At 46.7% G+C, this 16,942-nt stretch overlaps 1 protein-coding gene across 1 annotated transcript in view; it reads right to left on the bottom strand.

Moving 5' to 3' along the window:
- Positions 1 to 15,431: 15,431 nt before the first annotated feature.
- Positions 15,432 to 16,942, bottom strand: part of cd63 (CD63 molecule) — a 53,347-nt gene continuing 51,836 nt past the window's right edge. The window contains exons 7-8 of the mRNA XM_078201062.1: positions 16,215 to 16,298; positions 15,432 to 15,602 (exon numbers count right to left, since the gene is read on the bottom strand). Coding sequence (XP_078057188.1) covers positions 15,537 to 15,602; positions 16,215 to 16,298 — 150 coding nt within the window. The 3' untranslated portion in view covers positions 15,432 to 15,536. The remainder of the gene's footprint in view (positions 15,603 to 16,214; positions 16,299 to 16,942) is intronic.

Raw genomic sequence — 16,942 nt, 5'->3', positions numbered from 1 at the left:
AGAAAATAGTCTATGCCTCCATTCCTCCTTCCAAAGTGCAGAACCTCACACTTTTCTACAGTGTATTCCATCTGCCACTTCTTTGCCCACTCTCCTAACCTGTCCAAGTCCTTCTGCAGCCCCCCTGCTTCCTCAATACTACCTGTCCCTCTGCATACCTTTGTATCATCTACAAACTTAGCAACATGTACTCTATGAATGGTATGCTTTGTCTGTATAGCGCGCAAGAAACAATACTTTTCACTGTATCCCAATACATGTGACAATAATAAATCAAATCAAATATTAAGTTGATCTTTCTCTACACCCTAGCAATGACTGTAACACTATATTCTGCACCCTCTCCTTTCCTTCCCCCCTATGTACTCTATGAACGGTATGCTTTGTCTGTATAGCGCACAAGAAACAAAACTTTTCACTGTATCCCAATACATGGGACAATAATAAATCAAATCAATCAAAGTTGTTCTAATCTGGCCAGGATTTGTCCAATTAGATGCCTGCGATGTGCCTTGGAGGGGGGGGGGGGTTTCAAAGGTGCTACATAAATGCACATCATTGTTATTTAATGCAGGTTGCACTCAACTGTTTGAGGAACTGGGCGACATTCGCATTGTGTTCAGCACAACAGCTGGAGTGTGCAAAATGACTCAATCAGGATTCTTTGCCGTGCTTGGAAGTCAGCCCAAAGCTGTCAATTATTAAACAACTCAGTGAGGCCTGAGTACACACTGATACTTTGGCCAGCATCGAGCAGTTTAATGATTGGCTAAACAGCATCGGAGCCACAGTAAAAGACCTGCGCTAACGTGAGGCAATTGTAGGAAGATGCCCCTGGCAAGAAGCCTTACCAACTGGATGCACAGCAGAATTTCATACAACCATAGAATCCCTACAGTGCACAAGAGGCCATTTGACCCATCGAGTCTGTACCGACTCCCTGACAAAACATTTTAACCAGGCCCTCTCCCTGCCCGATGTCCACACATTTAGCATGGCCAATCCACCTAACCTGCACATCTTTGGACACTAAGGGGCAATTTAGCATGGCCAATCCACCTAACCTACACATCTTTGGACACTAAGGGGCAATTTAGCATGGCCAATCCACCTAACCTGCACATCTTTGGACACTAAGGGGCAATTTAGCATGGCCAATCCACCTAACCTACACATCTTTGGACACTAAGGGGCAATTTAGCATGGCCAATCCACCTAACCTGCACATCTTTGGACACTAAGGGGCAATTTAGCATGGCCAATCCACCTAACCCGCACATCTTTGGACACTAAGGGGCAATTTAGCATGGCCAATCCACCCAACCTGTACATCTTTGGACACTAAGGGGCAATTTAGCATGGCCAATCCACCTAACCTACACATCTTTGGACACTAAGGGGCAATTTACCATGGCCAATCCACCCAACCTGCACATCTTTGGACACTAAGGGACAATTTACCATGGCCAATCCACCTAACCTGTACATCTTTGGACGCTCAGGGGCAATTTAGCATGGCCAATCCACCCAACCTGCACATCTTTGGACACTAAGGGGCAATTTAGCATGGCCAATCCACCTAACCTACACATCTTTGGACACGAAGAGGCAATTTAGCATGGCCAATCCATCTAACCTACACATCTTTAGACACTAAGGGGGCAATTTATCATGGCCAATCCACCTAACCTACACATCTTTAGAGACTGAGGGCAATTTAGCTTGGCCAATCCACCTAACCTGCACATCTTTGAGCTGTGGGAGGAAACTGGAGCACCCGGAGGAAACTGACGCAAACACGGGGAGAATGTGCAGACTCCACACAGACATTCACCTGAGGCCAGATGAACCCGGGTCCCTGGTGCTTTGAGGCAGCAGTGCTAGCCACTGTGCCACCGTGCCGCCCCACATGTCCTGGGGCCTGGCTTACAAAAGCCACGGGGTCGATGTCAGGTGGTCCGTCCAGTTTTGACAGTCCTGCAGTGGTTTTGATCCAAGCGAGTGTCTCTGTCGACCAGTTCAGAGAGGGCAGCTAACGGTCACCAGCTTGTTGTGGGTCTGGAGTCACCTGTAGGCCAGACTGGGTCAGGATGGCAGATTTCCTTTCCTGACGGGCACTAGTGGACCAGATGGGTTTCATGACACACTGGTAGTTCAGAATGGCGACAAGCTCCCCGCCAAGCTGCTTCACGCTTTGAGTCACAACATCTACACGATGAGACAAAATGGCGGCAGAGAAGAGAACACATCCTGCGTGGATCCCAATGCCTCATGGGATTGTCCTGCCCCATGTTCCCAAAGATCAGTGGGTCAAGAATGGGCCCATAGAATCATAGAATCCGTACAGTGCAGAAGGAGGCTATTCGGCCCATCAAGCCTGCACCGACCACAGTCCCATCCAACCCTATCCCCATAATCCCATGCATTTACCCAGCTAGTCCCCCTGAAACTAAGGTGTAATTTAGCATGGCCAATCACCTAACCTACACATCTTTGGACAATAAGGGGCAATTTAGCATGGCCAATCCACCTCACCTACACATCTTGGGACACTAAGGGACAATTTAGCATGGCCAATCCACCTAATCCGCACATCTTTGGACACTAAGGGACAATTTAGCATAGCCAATCCACCTAACCTGCACATCTTTGGACACTAAGGGGCAATTTAGCATGGCCAATCCCCCCAACCTACACATCTTTGGACACTAAGGGACAATTTAGCATGGCCAATCCACCTAACCCGCACATCTTTGGACACTATGGGGCAATTTAACATGGCCAATCCACCTCACCTACACATCTTGGGACAGAAAGGGGCAATTTTGGTCTGTGGGAGGAAACCGGAGCACCCGGAGGAAACCCACGCAGACACGGGGGACAACGTGCAAACTCCACACAGACAGTGACCCAAACCGGGAATCGAACCTGGGTCCCTGGGGCTGTGAGCAGCAGTGCTAACCACTGTGCCACCGTGCCCATCACACGAGGGCCCATGGCAGAAACTCTGGACCCTGAGTCGACGCCATCCTCGGATCGAAGGTCAGCTGAGATCGATGTTAAAGAATTCAAATCTAAAAGTCCTCAGCCGTCACGGTGGGATTGGAACTCTCATCTCCAGCTCATTCGTCCAGGTGAGGGGATTACTAGTCTAGTAAAATAGCCCTCTTTTTAAACAGAGACCACGGCTGGAGTTCTCCAATCTCGCATGCCCGCTGCCAGCAAGAATGGAGAATTTGGCGCCCAGCCAATGCAGTGGGACCGGAAAATCCCAGCCGCAGGAGGGGTTGGAGAATTCCGGCCGACATCCCGAAGGTTCTTGCTTGCATGCAAAATGGTGATACACACACGCATGTGCGGATGCACATGCGTGGTCCTATTTTAACATGATGTGCTCAGGAACTGGCACATTTTAAGTAAAGCAGGCCATTGGATGCGACGAAAACATCACTACCTGACTCTGGGTGCATCAGTCGCTGAAAGTAAGCGCGCAGGTACAGCAGGCAGTAAAGAAGGCAAATGGTATGTTGGCCTTCATAGCGAGAGGATTTGAGTACAGGGATAGGGATGTTTTGCTGCAATTGTACAGGGCGTTGGTGAGGCCACACCTGGAGTATTGTGTGCAGTTTTGGTGTCCTTATCTGAGGAAGGATGTCCTTGCTATAGAGGGAGCGCAGCGAAGATTTACCAGGCTGATTCCTGGGATGGCAGGTCTGTCATACGAGGAGAGACTAAGTCGGTTAGGATTATATTCACTGGAGTTCAGAAGAGTGAATCATAGAATCCCTACAGTGCAGAAGGAGACCATTCAGCCCATTGGGTCTGCACCGACCACAATCCCACTCAGGTCCTATCACCATCACCCCATGTATTTACTCGAGCTAGTCCCCCTGACACTAAGCGGCAATTTAGTATCGCCAATCCACCTAACCCACATATCTTTGGACTGTGGGAGGAAACCGGAGCACCTGGAGGAAACCCACGCAGACACGGGGAGAATGTGCAGACTCCACACAGACAGTGACCCAAGCCGGGAATCGAACCCGGATTCCTGGCGCTGTGAGGCAGCAGTGCTAACCACTGTGCCAAATGAGAGGGGAGCTCATAAAAACTTATAAAATTCTAACAGGGTTAGACAGGGTAGGTCCAGAAAGAATGTTCCCGATGGTGGGGGGAGTCCAGAACTAGGGGTCATAGTTTGAGGATAAGGGGTAAACTTATAAAATTCTGACAGGGTTAGACAGGGTAGATTCAGAAAGAATGTTCCCGATGGTGAGGGAGTCCAGAACTAGGGGTCATAGTTTGAGGATAAGGGGTAAACCGTTTAGGACTGAGGTGAGGAGAAATTTCTTCACCCAGAGGGTGGTGAATGTGTGGAATTCACTCCCACAGAAAGTAGTTGAGGCCAAAACGTTGTGTGATTTCAGGAAGAAATTAGATATCGCTCTTGTGGCTAAAGGGGGGATATTGGGGGGGAAGGGGGGATCAGGATATTGAGTTCGATGATCAGCCATGATCACAATGAATGGCGGAGCAGGATCGAAGGGCCAAATGGCCTCCTCCTGCTTCTAGTTTCGATGTTTCTGTGCATGGTGGCAGATGTGCGTCGCTGTAGAAATTCAAAGCTAATTGTTTGCAGGAACAGTTCCTCCAAGGATCCAAGCAATTCCCCACACAACAGTTATGCACTGCCAAAGATCTCCCCATCCACCTGACTCACACTCGCATCATAAGAACATAAGAACATAAGAAATAGGAGCAGGAGTAGGCCATCTAACCCCTCGAGCCTGCCCCGCCATTCAATAAGATCATGGCTGATCTGAAGTGGTTTAGTTCCACTTGCCCGCCCGCTCCCCATAACCCTTAATTCCCTTATTGATCAGAAATCTATCTACCTGTGTCTTAAACATATTTAACGAGGTAGCCTCCACTGCTTCAATGGGCAGAGAATTCCAGAGATTCACTATCCTCTGAGAGAAGAAGTTCTTCCTCAACTCTGTTCTAAACTGACTCCCCCTTATTTTGAGGCTGTGTCCTCTAGTTCTTGTTTCCTTTCTAAGTGGAAAGAATCTCTCTGCCTCTACTCTATCCAGCCCCTTCATTATCTTATATGTCTCTATAAGATTTCCCCTCAGCCTTCTAAACTCCAACGAGTACAGGCCCAGTCTACTCAATCTCTCCTCATAAACTAACCCCCTCATCTCCGGTATCAACCAGGTGAACCTTCTCTGTACTCCCTCCAAGGCCAATATATCTTTCCGCAAATAAGGGGACCAAAATTGCACACAGTACTCTAGTTGCGGCCTCACCAGTGCCTTGTACAGTTGCAGCAAGACCTCCCTGCTTTTATACTCCATCCTTCTCGCGATAAAGGCCAACATTCCATTTGCCTTCTTGATCACCTGCTGCACCTGCAGACTGAGTTTTTGCGATTCATGCACAAGGACCCCCAGGTCCCTCTGCACAGTAGCATGTTGTAATTTTTCACAGTTTAAATAATAGTCCATTTTACTATTATTCCTTCCAAAGTGGATAACCTCACACTTGTCAACGTTATACTCCATCTGCCAGATCCTCGCCCACTCACTTAGCCTATCCAAATCTCTCTGCAGACTTTCCGCATCCTCCACGCAATTCGCTTTCCCACTCATCTTTGTGTCATCCGCAAACTTTGTTACCCTACCCTCAGTCCCCTCCTCCAGATCGTCTATGTATATGGTAAACAGTTGAGGCCCCAGCACCGATCTCTGCGGCACGCCACTAGTCATCAACTGCCAACCAGAAAAGCACCCATTTATTCCAATTCTCTGCTTCCTGTTAGATAACCAATCCTCAATCCACGCTAACACTTTACCCCCAACTCTGTGTACCCTAATCTTCTGCAGCAACCTTTTGTGAGGCACCTTATCGAACGCCTTCTGGAAATCCAAAAACACCACATCCACCGGTTCCCCTCTGTCAACTGCACTCGTTACATCTTCATAAAAATCCAGTAAATTCGTCAAACACGACTTTCCCTTCATGAATCCATGCTGCGTCTGCTTGATCGAACCATTTTTTTCCAGGTGTCCTGCTATTTCTTCTTTAATGATGGATTCCAGCAATTTCCCAACTACAGATGTTAAGCTAACCGGCCTGTAGTTACCCACCTTTTGTCTACCTCCTTTTTTAAACCGTGGCGTCACATTAGCTGTTTTCCAGTCAGCTGGCACTTCCCCAGAGTCCAGCGAATTTTGATAAATTACAACCAACGCATCTGCTATTACTTCTGCCACTTCTTTCAGTACCCTGGGATGCATTCCATCCAGACCAGGGGACTTGTCTACCTTTAGTCCCATTAGCCTACCCAGCACTACCTCTTTAACAATAGTAATCGTTTTAAGGACCTCGCCCCCTACAGTCCCACGACCATCATTTTTCGGTAAGCTATTGGTGTCCTCTACCGTGAAGACCGACACAAAAAACTTGTTTAAGGCCTCGGCCATTTCCTCGTTTCCCATTATTAAATCCCCTTTCTCGTCTTCTAAGGGACCAACATTTACTTTAGCCACTCTTTTCCTTTTTATATATTTGTAAAAACTTTTACGATCAGTTTTTATATTTTGTGCTAGTTTAGTTTCATAATCTATCTTTCCTTTCTTTATCGCTTTCTTAGTAGTTCTTTGTTGTTTTTTAAAGCTTTCCCAATCTTCTAATTCCCCACTAGTTTTGGCCACTCTGTATGCATTGGTTTTTAATTTAATACTCTCCTTTATTTCCTTAGTTATCCATGGCTGGTTATCCCTTTTCTTACATTCCTTCTTTATCACAGGAATATATTTTTGCTGAGTACTGAGAAAAATCTCCTTAAAAATCCGCCACTGTTGCTCAGCTGTCCTACCAACTAGTCTGCGCTCCCAGTCTACATTCGCCAATTCTGCACTCATCCGATTGTACTCCCCTCTGTTCAAGCAGAGGACACTGGTTTGGGACCCTACTTTCTCACCCTCCATTTGTATTAGAAATTCAACCATATTGTGATCACTCATTCTAAGAGGATCCCTCACAAGAAGATCATTAATTTTACCTGTCTCATTACACAGGACCAGATCCAAGATAACTCGCTCCCTCGTAGGTTCTGTAACATACTGTTCAAGGAAACTATCGCAACAGCATTCTAAGAACTCTTCCTCAAGTCCACCGCGTCCGACTTGAGTCAACCAATCACGTGAAGCTAGCATGTATTGAGAATCCCTTTGAGAAGTGACACTAAGTAACTGTGCAGCATTAGATTGAGTCTGCCATTCACACGGACCTGAGTGACCTCGGTGTGCGTTAGAATCGAGAAAAGACGACACCCACGACCTCATTTCCCGAGCTCTCAGGAGCAAATTTTGACAAAATTAAAACATGGAGACGAAGTAGATATGGTCGAGAGCTTCAGGGTTTTAGGTGTCCAGATCACCAACAACCTGTCCTGGTCCCCCCCATGCCGACACTATAGTTAAGAAAGCCCACCAACGCCTCTACTTTCTCAGAAAACTAAGGAAATTTGGCACGTCATCTACAACTCTCACCAACTTTTACAGATGCACCATAGAAAGCATTCTTTCTGGTTGTATCACAGCTTGGTATGGCTCCTGCTCTGACCAAGACTGCAAGGAACTACAAAAGGTTGTGAATGAAGCCCAATCCATCAGGCAAACCAGCCTCCCATCCATTGACTCTGTCTACACTTCCCGCTGCCTCGGAAAAGCAGCCAGCATAATTAAGGACCCCACGCACCCCGGACATTCTCTCTTCCACCTTCTTCCTTCGGGAAAAAGATACAAAAGTCTGAGGTCACGTGCCAACCGACTCAAGAACAGCTTCTTCCCTGCTGCCATCAGACTTTTGAATGGACCTACCTCGCATTAAGTTGATCTTTCTCTACACCCCAGCTATGAGTGTAACACTACATTCTGCACTCTCTCATTTCCTTCTCTATGAATGGTATGCTTTGTCTGCATAGCGCGCAAGAAACAATACTTTTCACTGTATCCCAATACATGTGACAATAATAAATCAAATCAAATATTAAGCTGATCTTTCTCTACACCCTAGCTATGTCTGTAAGACTATATTCTGCACCCTCTCCTTTCCTTCTCCCCTATGTACTCTATGAACAGTATGCTTTGTCTGTATAGCGCGCAAGAAACAATACTTTTCACTGTATCCAAATACATGTGACAATAATAAATCAAATCCTTCTCCCCTATGTACTCTATGAACGGTATGCTTTGTCTGTATAGTGCGCAAGAAACAATACTTTTCACTGTATCCCAATACATGTGACAATAATAAATCAAATCAAATCAAATCAAAAACACGCCAGGCCCAGGAGCCCTCAGCAAAAGTCATTCGGTGGAAGCAAAGAGCTTGCGACGGGAGGGGAGAGGAGAGGTGAGTGCGTGCCAAGTCTTAGCCAAGATATGATGAGACAGAAAAAAAAGCGGCCAAAAAAGGACAGGGGAGCGATAAGCCACATGAGTCAAGAGGTTAGATTGAGAGAGAGAGAATGGAGATAAAGCTTCAGCAAGATCAGACAAGGACACAGGAAGAAGATTAACAGGCTGCCTTTGGGGAAGGTTTTGCAACAACAGAAAAACATGCACTTATTTGGTACTTCAGAACAGTGCAAAGCACGCTACAGCCACTGAAGCACCTTGGTGGTATAGCCACTGGTGAAACCTCAAAGACCCGGCAGCCAAGCTGTGCACAGCATTCTCCCACTAAAGGCAATAAGATGATGACCCAGATTATGGGTCACATATGGATGGGCTTTCTGCCTCACAGCGCCAGGGACCTGGGTTCGATTCCCGGCTTGGGTCACTGTCTGTGTGGAGTCTGCACATTCTCCCCGTGTCTGCGTGGGTTTCCTCCGGGTGCTCCGGTTTCCTCCCACACTCCAAAGATGTGCTGGTTAGGTGGATTGGCCATGCTAAATTGCCCCTTAGTGTTTAAAGATGTGCAGGTTAGGTGGATTGGCCATGCTAAATTGCCCCTTAGTGTCCAATGATGTGCAGGTTAGGTGGATTGGCTATGCTAAATTGCCCCTTAGTGTCCAAAGATGTGCTGGTTAGGTGGATTGGCCGTGCTAAATTGCCCCTTAGTGTCGAAAGATGTGCTGGTTAGGTGGATTGGCTATGCTAAATTGTCCCTTAGTGTCCAAAGATGTGCAGGTCAGGTGGATTGGCTATGCTAAATTGTCCCTTAGTGTCCAAAGATATGCAGGTTAGGTGGATTGGCTATGCTAAATTGCCCCTTAGTGCTTAAAGATGTGCAGGTTAGGTGGATTGGCCATGCTAAATTGCCCCTTAGTGTCCAATGATGTGCAGGTTAGGTGGATTGGCTATGCTAAATTGCCCCTTAGTGTCCAAAGATGTGTAGGTTAGGTGGATTGGCTATGCTAAATTGCCCCTTAGTGTCCAAAGATGTGCTGGTTAGGTGGATTGGCCGTGCTAAATTGTCCCTTAGTGTCGAAAGATGTGCTGGTTAGGTGGATTGGCTATGCTAAATTGTCCCTTCGTGTCCAAAGATGTGCAGGTCAGGTGGATTGGCTATGCTAAATTGCCCCTTAGTGTCCAAAGATGTGTAGGTTAGGTGGATTGGCTATGCTAAATTGCCCCTTAGTGTCCAAAGATGTGCTGGTTAGGTGGATTGGCCATACTAAATTCTCCCTCAGTGTACCCGAACAGGAGTGTGGTGACTCGGGGATTTTCACAGTAACTTCATTGCAGTGTTAATGTAAGCCTTCTTGTGACACTAGTAATCAAACTTTAATTCTCTTCTGAATGCTTCCAAATTCATTTTGAGTTTGCAAGGAGACAGCGCACAATTTTGGAACACCACAAGACCTCCGAAAAGCAACTTAGCACAATGGACACTCTCTCACTTAGCACATTTATGTCCAGAAGTAAAAGTTGCCATAATCGACACCTACACAGTCATAGGTTTTGAAACATCTGATATGCGGCTAGAAGGTTTTGTCATCTATTGCAAGGTTCACTAATGTCCGTCAAGGAAGTCAATCTGCTGTCCTTACCCGGTCTGGCCTACATGTGACTCCAGAGCCACAGCAATGTGGTTGACTGTCAACTGCCCTCTGAAATGGGCTTAGCAAGACATCTCAGTTCAACTAGGGATGGGCAATAAATGCTGGCCCAGCTAGTGACACCCTGATTCATTCAAGAATAAAATAAAGGTGGAGGACATCATCGATAGTCACGGGTGAGGTGCCTGAAGATTGGAGGGTGGCAAATGTTTTGCCTTTGTTTAAGAAGGGCTGCCGGGAAAAGCCTGGGAATTACAGGCCGGTGAGCCTAACATCTGTAGCGGGAAATTTGTTCGAAGGTATGCTGAGAGACAGGATCTACAGGCATTTAGAGAGGCAAGGACTGATTAGAGACAGTCAGCATGGCTTTGTGAGTGGAATTTGATTGAGTTTTTTGAAGAGGTAACCAAGAAGGTAGATGAGGGCAGTGCAGTTGATGTTGTCTACATGGGCTTTAGCAAGGCCTTTGACAAGTTATCGCATGGTAGGTTGTTGCATAAGATTAAGTCTCACAGGATCCAGGGTGAGGTAGCCAATTGGATATGAAATTGGCTTGATGACAGATGACAGAGGGTGGTTATAGAGGGTTGTTTTTCAAACTGGAGGCCTGTGACCAGCGGTGTGCCTCAGGGATCGGTGCTGGGTCCACTGTTATTTGTCATTTATATTAATGATTTGGATGAGAATATAGGAGGCATGGTTAATACGTTTGCAGATGACACAAAGATTGGTGACATAGTGGACAGTGAAGAAGGTTATCTCCAATTGCAGTGGGATCTTGATCAATTGGGCCAGTGGGCTGACGAATGGCAGATGGAGTTTAATTTCAATAAATGTGAGGTGATGCATTTTGGTAGATCAAATCAGGGCAGGATTTACTCAGTTAATGGTAGGGCGTTGGGGAGAGTTATAGACCAAAGAGGTCGAGGGGTAAGGTTCATAGCTCCTTGAAAGTGGAGTCACAGGTGGACAGGGTGGTGAAGAAGGCATTCGGCATGCTTGGTTTCATTGGTCAGAACATTGAATACAGGAGTTGGGACGTCTTGTTGAAGTTGTACAAGACATTGGTAAGGCCACACTTGGAGTACTGTGTACCGTTCTGGTCACCCTATTATAGAAAAGATATTATTAAACTAGAAAGAGTGCAGAAAAGATTTACTAGGATGCTATCAGAACCTGATGGTTTGAATTACAAAGAGAGGCTGGATAGACTGGGACTTTTCTCCCTGGAACGGAAGAGGCTTCGGGGTGAAATTATAGAGGTCTATAAAATAATGAGGGGCACAGATCAGCACGACAGTCAATATCTTTTCCCAAAGGTAGGGGAGTCTAAAACTAGAGGGCATAGGTTTAAGTTGAGAGGGGAGAGATACAAAAGTGTCCAGAGGGGCAATTCTTTCACACAGAGGGTGGTGAGTGCCTGGAACAAGATGCCAGAGGCAGTAGTAGAGGTGGGTAAAATTTTGTCTTTTAAAAAGCATTGAGACAGTAACACGGGTAAGATGGGTATAGAGGGATATGGACAAAACACAGGCAACAGGGACTAGCTTAGTGGTAAAAACTGGGTAGCACAGTGGTCACCTCCGACCTAGGAAAAAGCTTCCCACTGTTCACCGTATCTATACCCTTCATAATCTTGTACACCTCTATTAGGTCTCCCCTCATTCTCCGTCTTTCCAGGGAGAATAAGCCCAGTATACCCAATCTCTCCTCATAGCTAAGACCCTCCATACCAGGCAACATCCTGGTAAACCTTCTCTGCACTCTCTCTAAAGCCTCCACGTCCTTCTGGTAGTGTGGCGACCAGAACTGGACGCAGTATTCCAAATGTGGCCTAACCGGCGTTCTATACAGCTGCATCATCAGACTCCAGCTTTTATACTCTATACCCTGTCCTATAAAGGCAAGCATACCATATGCCTTCTTCACCACCTTCTCCACCTGTGCTGCCACCTTCAAGGATTTGTGGACTTGCACACCTAGGTCCCTCTGTGTTTCGATACTCTTGATGGCTCTGCCATTTATTGTATAACTCCCCCCTACATTAGTTCTTCCAAAATGCATCACTTCGCATTTATCCAGATTAAATTCCATCTGCCATTTCTCCGCCCAGTTTTCCAGCCTATCTATATCCTGTTGTATTGTCCGACAATGTTCATCGCTATCTGCAAGTCCAGCCATTTTCGTGTCATCTGTAAATTTGCTGATAACACCAGTTACACCTTCTTCCAAATCATTTATATAGATCACAAATAGCAGAGGTCCCAGTACAGAGCCCTGCAGAACACCACTGGTCACAGACCTCCAGCCAGAAAAAGACCCTTCGACTGCTACCCTCTGTCTCCTGTGGCCAAGCCAGTTTTCTACCCATCTAGCCACCTCTCCTTGTATCCCATGAACCTTAACCTTCTTAACCAACCTGCCATGAGGGACTTTGCCAAATGCCTTACTGAAATCCATATAGACGACATCCACAGCCCTTCCTTCATCAAGGAACAATACTTTTCACTGTATCCCAATAAGTGACAATAATAACTCATAGAACTCATAGAAACCCTACAGTGCAGAAGGAGGCCATTCGGCCCATCGAGTCTGCACTGACCACAATCCCACCCAGGCCCTACCCCCACATATTTACCCGCTAATCCCTCCAACCTACGCATCTCAGGACTCTAAGGGGCAATTTTTAACCTGGCCAATCAACCTAACCCGCACATCTTTGGACTGTGGGAGGAAACCGGAGCACCCGAAGGAAACCCACGCAGACACGAGGAGAATGTGCAAACTCCACACAGACAGTGACCCGAGCCGGGAATCGAACCCGGGACCCTGGAGCTGTGAAGCAGCAGTGCTAACCACTGTGCTACCGTGCCGCCTGATCAATCAAGCTGATCTTTCTCTACACCCTAGCTATGACTGTAACACTACATTCTGCACCCTCTCCTTTCCTTCTCTATGAACGGTATGCTTTGTCTGCATAGCGTGCGAGAAACAATACTTTTCACTGTATCCCAATACATGTGACAATAATAAATCAAAAATATTCAGCAGACACTGGCGTGCCATCACACTAGTGCCATTTATAACAGGTTCACCCCAGGGGAGAGGGACATGACCAGACAGAGACCTGGCAATGCTGCTGGCACATTGACACTGCCAGGTTAGCAAGGGGAGCAAAGAGATTCATTTAGATGTGGTTGGTCACCGATAGGGGACGCCGACTCAGACTGTGGAGGGGGAAAGAGAGAGCAGAAGTTACTCAGCTTCTGATTGGGGGGGAGGTTTAACACGGATATCAGAAGGACATATTTTACACAGAGGGTGGTGGGGGCCTGGAATGCGCTGCCGGGCAAGGTGGTGGAGGCGGACACACTGGGAACGTTTAAGACTTATCTAGATAGCCACATGAACGGAGTGGGAATGGAGGGATACAAAAGAATGGTCTAGTTTGGACCAGGGAGCGGCGCAGGCTTGGAGGGCCGAAGGGCCTGTTCCTGTGCTGTATTGTTCTTTGATAACTGTAGAATAGTGCTCAAATAAAAAGACAACACAGCAAGATGGCACACAAACTAGAAAAATGTTTATTTTGCCACATGGAACACAGGAGAAATCTCTCTACACTTTTAATATATGAGAAGCCATATTGAAAGTAGCATGCAGTCAGATTTTCCATGCTGAAGAGATCGGAAAAATACCAACTTGTCTCCAACCCTCCATATTCATTTTGTTAAGCCCTCTTCCCTCTGCAGTACAGGACAGCCATTAACCCTCGGGAAGTTTACCAACTTTCCAAGACAGACACTACTGAAGACTGCCTCCTACTCCAATCTCGGGGAATTCCACTCACCCCTGTATTATTAAATAAACAAAAGCATTTTTGACCCTAGGGTGGGGGAAAAAAAATTAGTCGGACGTTCTTAGGATGGAGTATTTTGACAGTCAGGTGGCCAGAGGAAACCTACTTCTCCTTATACCTCCACCACAAAGACCAAACGCACTTCAGGTCCCAAATGCATCTCAAGAATTATTTGGGAGATAATTCCACCTCTTGAAGGTCGAGACTGCAACTGCAACAGAAAAACCCGCCCTGGCATTGACCAAGTTATGTGGCACACTGGACAGTTGCACTATTCGGCTTTAGATAGCGAGTGACTGGAATAAAATTGTGGGGTGGGGGAAAAAAGAGAGGGGTCCTTTTATTCCCACATCTCAAGACATCCACTCCCGCTTCTCCACAAGAGTACACGCACCTATCCAAACCCCGGGTAGGGGAGGAAAAAAAAAAAGAGGAAAAAGGAAGTCCCTTGCTGCTGCCATCAGATTAGGCTGTGACGCCAGGATACACAACATTGATCACTGCGGCACTTCACTCAACATCACATCTCGACACACGCACAATCTTCAAATGTCCCAAAAATAAAATTTAAAAACCAGGCATTTTCACAAGCAGAGAGCCAGCTTTAAGCAGGCACTCAAACAACCCTCCTGAAAAAAGCAAACATCCCCCACCGCCCCCCCCCAGGGGTACGGGCCGAGGGTGCATTTCAACAACTAGAAGGATGCCAAGCAGTAGACAAACCCAAATTACGATGGAGGGGCACAGGAAAAAGGCAAGGGGCACAAGCAAGGGTGCATCTCAACAACTAGAAGGATGCCAAGCAGTAGACAAACCCAAATTACGATGGAGGGGGCACAGGAAAAAGGCAAGGGGCACAAGCAAGGGTGCATCTCAACAACTAGAAGGATGCCAATGCATGCCCCCCATACCAGGATTCCTGGGCAGGCAAATAAATACCAGAGAAATGGTTCACACCATACCCGTGGTGGGTGGCTTTGATCACTACCTAAAAAAGGCCAAGGAAAAGAAAGGCATTCGAACCCCCAGCTTCTCTCTCTCTCTCTCTTCACCTCAACCCGTCCTGTGTGCATGCACAAGAGATTTGGCAGATAATGCTGTCAAAAGATAGAGGCCTCGCAATGGAACCACATTGCGGAACACATGGAGTGCCTGGTAGTCTCAATTAAGGCAAACATACAGCTAAGTGCTGTCCAACTGGAAACCACCTCACACCAAAAGGCTCCGTAAGGGGGTGGTTGGGTAGGCCACAATGCTAAATTAAGGCCCATCAGCAATTTTTTAGCAAGGCGCCTCCCAAAAGGAGGCTGCCCCTGCAGAAGATGCTTTTCTTCAGAGTGCGCCGAATCTTCATAGTCCGCAAGGAACAGAGTATGCCCGAAAAGAAACTGGAGATGGGAGCTGCATTTGGCAAGTCGGTCATGTACATTTTTAGTATTTATACATTTAAAAAAAAATAACCATCAAAAGCAGGATAGAAAAAAGTACAGACATTAAATTTCCTTTTAAGGAATGAATTTCCATTGCGATTAACATTCACAGTTGTGGCAAAAAAAATTACAGACAAAAATATATATCGACATAAGTCGGCATTTTTCAAGATGGCGACTACATCACTTCGTAGCCACTTCTGATCCCTTTCATCAGCACACACGCAAAGATGATTCCCAGAAGCTGAAAGAAAAACATTTTGTTTTTAAAAACGCAAAGCTATTTCATACGTTAAAACTGATTAACTGGTCATTTCTCTTGTTACTATGGAGAGGTCCAGATGGGATACAAGATGGCTGACTGCTCCAGATGGGAGACATTTTGGTATAGGTTCCAATCTTGCCTCCAAATTGGCCTCAGGTCACTGTGTGTGTGGAGTTTGCACATTCTCCCAGTGTCTGCATGGGTTTCTTCCGGGTGCTCCGGTTTCCTCCCAAAGATGTGCGGGTTAGGTGGATTGGCCATGCTAAATTGCCCCTTCATATCCAAAGATGCATAGCTTAGATGGATTGGCCATGCTAAATTGCCCCTTAGTGTCCAAAGATGTGCAGGTTAGGGGGACTGGACATGGTAAATTGCCCCTCAGTGTCCAAAGAAGTGTAGGTTAGGGGGTTATGGCAGGGGGTGGGTCTGGGTAAAATGCGCTGTCGGAGAGCCAGTGCTGATGCAATGAGCCGAACGGCCTCCTCCTGCCCTGTAGGGATTCGATCGGTTCGATTTGTGTCTCAATTGCGCTGGCTGTTAAATTTTGCTTTATAGATCAGTGCTACACAGAAGCTGTGGAACTGCCCTTACCTGGAACAAGGCGATGCCCAGCGCCACCCCTGCAACAATCACAATGTTGTTTTGGAGCCAGGTGTTAATGAGGCTCACACAACCCTGTGGGAAAGGTCGAGAACAAGACCATTAAAACAGCAGTTACTGAAAGGCAAAAGGTGCAGGAGAAAGAGGGCAAATGATCACACTGTACGGCATTAACCAGGCTGCAAACACATGGTGAATGAACGACATAGACCTCATGACAAGATCCCCAAAATGCTGTATGGAAAGGATTTATAGATAGCGGGTGCATCGCGCTGAGGTAGTGCAGGACAGCTTCAGCGCGCAATGCAAATTTTGTACTCTTCAGGTAGATGCCAATTCGGGGCAAGAGTCAACTCAATAAGCTGTGCCAACCGTCAGCCTACTCCGCCAGGATTTGATAGCGTGCGACAGGGAAGCCCAGTGCTCTGATCACAACGGAACAAAGTCCCCAGAGTGTCCGCCATCTTGCTGGATTGGGTGTGGGCATTGTTGGCAAGGCTGACATTTATTGCCCATCCCTGAGTAACTGGGCACAGTGGCTTCTGGAGTTAAGAAAAAGGCTCATCTACATTAAGTAAGGGATATGAATGAACTCGGATTGCAGGATAAGGGATATTAGTGAACCAGTGGCGTTTTTACAGTAATTATAACAGCTTCACGGTCACTTTGTTATACATTAAGTGGTTGCAGGCTGCTTTAAGAGCTAATCATATGATTTG

Source organism: Mustelus asterias, chromosome X (assembly GCF_964213995.1).
Source record: "Mustelus asterias chromosome X, sMusAst1.hap1.1, whole genome shotgun sequence".
Classification (NCBI taxonomy): Eukaryota; Metazoa; Chordata; class Chondrichthyes; order Carcharhiniformes; family Triakidae; genus Mustelus; species Mustelus asterias.
Note: the sequence above shows the minus strand (reverse complement) of the source record. Positions and strands in the feature narration are given on the sequence as shown.